The sequence below is a fragment of the Fringilla coelebs genome (assembly GCF_963513975.1).
Source record: "Fringilla coelebs genome assembly, chromosome: 5".
In the NCBI taxonomy this organism is placed as follows: domain Eukaryota; kingdom Metazoa; phylum Chordata; class Aves; order Passeriformes; family Fringillidae; genus Fringilla; species Fringilla coelebs.
Genome location: NC_140033.1, coordinates 50,301,818 through 50,307,303, shown reverse-complemented (window position 1 = coordinate 50,307,303; position 5,486 = coordinate 50,301,818). Strand labels below are relative to the sequence as shown.

At 53.1% G+C, this 5,486-nt stretch overlaps 1 protein-coding gene across 1 annotated transcript; it reads left to right on the top strand.

Annotated features, from left to right (window-relative positions):
• The first annotated feature begins 1,139 nt into the window (after window positions 1-1,139).
• Window positions 1,140-4,435, top strand: NOL12 (nucleolar protein 12). Its single transcript, XM_084205409.1, has 6 exons — window positions 1,140-1,239; window positions 1,331-1,436; window positions 1,523-1,571; window positions 1,977-2,119; window positions 2,989-3,089; window positions 3,675-4,435. Exons 1-6 carry the CDS (start codon window positions 1,160-1,162, stop codon window positions 3,844-3,846), a joined length of 651 nt encoding a protein of 216 aa, XP_084061535.1. The 5' UTR covers window positions 1,140-1,159; the 3' UTR covers window positions 3,847-4,435.
• The last annotated feature ends 1,051 nt before the right edge of the window (window positions 4,436-5,486 follow it).

The following is a 5,486-nucleotide window of genomic DNA, read 5'->3' as shown; positions in this document are numbered from 1 at the left end:
TATGCACCTGCAGGCCAACCCACTGCGTTATCCAGGAGAGAAGGAGCCACCGGAGAGACAAGCTCCGGCAGATAGAGGGAAAAGAGGAAGGCAAGAGAAGCCTAAGGTTAAAGTAAATGGAAAGGGTACAGAGGCCTGTCGGTGCACCTGAGCCGGCTGAGCACAGGCAGAGGCAAAGAGGCTGGAGGCTGAAGTGCACCCAGACTGTGCCGTGAGGACTGAGGAGGAGGAGACCTGCCCCATGGGCGTGGAGGGAAGTGCAGCAACTAACCACAGAACTGGTTTTTCCACATTTCTGCTGGTGAAAGGACAGGCCAGGAAAAGAGCGAAAGCAGCAAGCAAGCTGATAAAGGAAAGCTGGCTGTGGACAAGTGACTGCCAGGCTGTGACAGGACTACTGTCAGGACTCATCATGCTCTGTGGGCTGGGGGGGGGGGCTGGCTTTGTCTGCCCCCACAACACTTTGGAAGCTTCCACCGAAGTCAGCTGGCCACCACACAGGCATTACACCCATTTTTAAGGCGAGAACGGGGGAGCAACAAAGGTTCAGGAGCTCAGCCAATGTCACTTTAAGCCAGAACATGGCAGTCTTGACGCCCCCACCAACTCATGCCAGTACCTCTCTCCACCACTACAGAGATCATGGCTGCCCAGCCAGATGCTGCGACTTGGGCACAGCATCAGAGCCAAGATCCAACTCTGCAGCTGCCTTCCCCGGATAAGAGGAGCAGCACATGCTCTGCTAACACCAAGAAATGACAATAGCTTGAAATAAACTCAGTGCTCTGTTGAAGAATGCTCCGTTGAAGAACTGAAAATGTTAACTATTAGGAAGAGTAACATTTATTAGAGAGATGTAGATGCAAAACACTCTGGAGTGTCAGAACGAGTCTCAGGCTACACTTTGAGGGCGGGTGCTACACTGCCATGTTCTCCGCACAAGGCAGCGCCAAAGAAGCTTTTGCTGGGAGGAAGCTGAAGAGGAGGCTCGCACGCCTGAAGCAAACCCCGTGCACGCCAGGCCGGACTCCAGGGCCGGGAACAGGCGCACGCCAGGTCCGTGCTGCCGGCGGCCGCGTCCCGCCCGGGCCGGGGGCGGCGGGCAGAGCCGCGGCGTTCCGGCGGAAGGGGCGGGCGGCAGCAGCAGCGTGGGGCCGCCATGGGCCGCAAGAAGAACAAGAAGGGTCCGGGCGGCCGCGAGGGGCGGCTGGTGGTGACTTTCGACGAGGAGCGGCGGAGGTGAGGCCGGGCGGGCCCCAGGGCGGGAGGGGGGGAGGGAAGGCGTCCCTCGGTCGCTGAAAGCCGGGCGGTTCTGTGTTGGCGGCGGCAGGGAGTACCTGACCGGCTTCCACAAGCGGAAGGTGGAGCGGAGGAAGGCGGCGCTGGAGGAGATCAAACGGAAGCTGAAGGAAGAGGAGAGGAAAATTAAAGAGGAGGTGAGGGAAGGGTCTGTCCAGGCGGGCAGTGAGCGGGGCAGGAGGGGCGGGCAGAGGCGCCCCCATGACTTGTTTCCCTTCCTCAGCGGCACCAGGAGTATCTGAAGATGCTGAGCGAGAGGGAGGAGGCGCTCGGTACGTGCTGGGCCCTCGTGGGGAGGGAGGTGGGTGCCCGTGGTCCGACAGCCTTTAGTGGGTGCTGAGGGCTGGGGCAGGGATGCTCGCACGCTGTCGGTCCTGCTGCTCGGCCCTGTCGTGTTCCCCAGACAAGCTGGGCAGAAATGTGAGCGGTGACCCCGCAGCCCTCTGTCCCGGCAATCATGGGGATCGTACAGAAAGGAAGGAGCAGGAGGACATCTCCAAGGTGTTACCAGGTCCCCTCAGGGGGCAGAAGGAGCTTGCCCTCCAGGCTTGCAATGCCAAGGCCTGTGCATGCCAAGGCCGGGTGTCACCCCAGCCCAGTATGGTGCATCAGGAACAAGTGAGTTTATCCCGTGAAAAGTTGGGCACTTTGCAGTGTAGGATTTCTTGTGTTCCCAGAGGAAGCTGATGAACTGGAGCACTTGGTGACATCGCGGACAGAGTCTGTGAACATCGACCACCCAAACCACATTGTAACAGTGACCACCATCAGCGACCTGGACCTCTCGGGGGCACGCCAGCTGGGACTGAGCAGCCCTGTGGTAAAGCCTCTTGCTACCTCTCTGTATCACTTGTACACACTCCTGGGGCTGGTGAGGTAGGGCTGGTGGTCCCTGCGTACGTCCAAGGCCTTGCAGCTGGCTGGGAACAGGGATGAAAATGGAAACTCATAACTTTTATATTTTTCCACAATTTAAACTGGGCCTCTAAAGAGAAGGGAATGTTCTGTATGAATAGCTCTCTCCACACCACTCTGGAACCCTTTGCTAGTCCCAGCTGACCCTGGTTAAATGAAGTGTTACTGGACTGGATAGCAACAGTGTAATACTTTAAAAGCTGATACAAGACAAGCAGCAAGATTTCAGACTTTGCCAAATGGTCTGTCCTTGTCCTCTTTCCTGTGTCCTGGTCAGAAATATTACTGTTAGCATGAAGAAGCATTTTTCTCTCCATAATCCCGTGCTTGGACCTCAGATAAGGAAACCATTCAGTTCTGGTTGTGGTCACTTTTATTCTCAAAATACATTGTAACTAAGAGCTGGTATTTCTTTCATTGAGGCTCTCAGGTGTTGGTTTTGTTATATTTGTGCGGTCATCTAATCTGAAAGTCCACTCAGAGACATCTTGGTAGTAATTTAAGCAAAAGCCAAGACCTTTGGTTCATTCAGGTTTAAACTTCAATCGCATGGCCATTAAGATCATGCTGAAGTTTTTGGGTCTTGGGGTGGATTTCTGTAGGACATCTCTGGTTGTGCCTTTCTGCGGGACTGCAATAGGAAACCTCGACACCCGGACAGCGAGGGTGTGGAGAATTAAGAAATCTTCATCTGTGACTAGTTAGTTCACAAAACAGGATAAAACCAAGACGGCAGTGGAAACACTAGAATCACAAAAGCGCTTTATTTTTAAGGAAAAAACTGATGGATCTGAAGAAGAGAAAGGGGAAGAGGTGAAGAACAAGCCTGTGAAAACAATGCCCAAGAAGTCCAGAAACCCTTTCCTGTCTGAAAAGTATGTACAGATTCCTTCAGGCCTTCGCTGTTCAGCTCTGGAAGCTGATGGGAATGTCGGTTTCCGGGACGCGCGGCGTGGCTGCCGGAGGGGTGCGGTGCTGCCGGAGGGGTGCGGTGCTGCCGGAGCCGGCAGGCGGCGCTGGCGGAGCGCGGCCCGCACGCCCCGCTGCGCTGCGCTGCGGTGACCAGGCAGGAGGGTGGGTTTCGTCCTCACCTCTCACCCACTCCTTCACCGCGGCACATTCCGCAGCGTGCAGAGCTGGTCTCTAGGGTTGAAGGTCAGAGGCTCCTAAAGTTGAAAGCTAAGGTGTTGTCTACATTTTTCATTATCCAGGTTTTACAACTGCTTTGAGGGTGTGGAGAGTTGCTTTAACTCTGTGGGGTCTGGGCAGCACGATGCTTTTGTTGTCACTGCACATGGAGACTTGCAGGTTTCCTGCATAGCTTAGAGTCCCTCTGGGTCTTGCTGTGTCTGGCATCCATTCCTGCTGGGCCACACAGAGCTCTCCAGCTATTGTTCTGATGTCGCCTTGCTTCTGCAAGCTTTGGTCCCCAAACCCTTTTCCCTTTCTGCCCTGTACAGAATCTCATCTCTTACTGCCACGCTGCACATGCATAGCCAGAAGAAGACAAAAAGAAAGAGATCCCAACGTGGACAAGGCCCACGTAAGAAAATCCAGAAGTCCAGCACAGGGCGAACCACCAAGACTCAGCGTCGGAGGCTGACTGGCAAAATGGGCCGTGACCAGGATTAACAGAGAATGAGAAACTAATGTTGAGACCACCAGCTGGGACAGTGCTCCACATCTGGCCTGCTGCTCTTTGGGACCCTGTCGTTGTGGGCGAGCACCTTGTTTACATGGCATTCTGACCAGCCATTAACCCAGGCCACTTCAGCCTTTCTGTAGCCTCCTGAGCACTGGCCAGGGTCACTAGACACTCTACCCATTTATTTTTGCAGTGATCTCCAGCTAAGTGTCTGGGTACCACAGAATCTCTTAAAAACTTCTGCTGAAGGTCATGTTCTCTACTTGGCATAGCCCTTCTGTCCTTGCCCCCCTCCTTTCAAAGCTGATACTTGGCTTTATCAAAGAAGGGGATCTGGGGCAGAGTGCAAAAGGCACATCATTGTCAGGGCAATTTGAGAGACTTGGGAGAGCTCTGCTTGCACTCCTGCATCAGTGCCGTGGCATTTCTCCTGTGCAGTAAATCCTTTTTCCATGGAGACATGGTGTCATCTTGTCTCCTGTGTTTCTTCACCACACAACACAGTGCCACACCTGAATGCTGGGGTGCTTTTTGTTTGGTATGTGTGCCGGGTGAAATTGGGTAACTTTGTGAATAAATTTGAAGTCATTTTGCTAAGAAAAAAAAAATAATCTGTGACTTATTTGAAGCATAAGAGGAGCTGTGCTAACGCCAGTACCAACTGGAAAGAAGGGGAGGTAATTCCTGGTGTTTAAAGGATATTGGAACCCACTGGTGCTTGGAAAATGGAATAGCTAGGAGCTATTTCTGTGGCAAGGCAGAGCCAGCTAGAGCAGGAATCGCTCATTCCATTGTCTGCTGAATATGCGATCCTAACTGCGATAGCTCAGGGGAGTATGAAATGCCCTAATGCCCTTGCTGTGTGTGTGTGGCCCTCTCCGGGTGGGAGTGGCACAGGCTGCCCTTGTCCTTTACCTCAGGGTTGTTGCAGTTATTAGCAGCTAATTGCCTTTCTTCTTAGGACCTCAGTGTATGTTTTTTACTGTGGTTGCCCTCAGCAGGGGAAGAAAAAAAATTGTATGGTTGAGATTTAGGAATATCCGTGGCAAAACTGTGAGTGAATCCTCTGTGGAGGAGAGTGAGCCCAGGCAGTATGCTGGCCTCTGTCCTGGAGTATCCTGCCTCTGTCAGCCAAGCCTCCTCCCATGCCATGTGTGCACTGAAAAGGAAATGACAAAGAAAGAAAAGGCCTATGTGTCCAAAACCCACACCAGAAAAATTTGCAACCCAGCAATGGGCAAGTAAATAGATTCCTCATGCCAGAAATGGGAGGGAAAAGAGTAAAGCAGTGCCTGAGGCTGCATGGAGGAACATCAGAACAATGCTGACGGCCACCAGCTGCTAAAGTGAGTGGCACCAGCCTGATGTATGTCTCCATCCTTTCTTGGAGGGTGTGCACACAGAGCTGTTCTCCAGAGTGTGTATGGGGGGAGTTTGATCTTAACACTGACAGCAGCAGCACAATTTCTGCTAGAGGGAGGCTTCTGGAGCAAACCAGGCAACGCACAACATGTGCCTGTGGTAAGGAATGGGGCCCTCTTGCACTTCCCTTTCCCTTCTGAAGAAGGTAATTGCTGGGGAAGTGGACACTGTTATCTCTGGTGCCTTGGATTCAGAGTCCCACCCT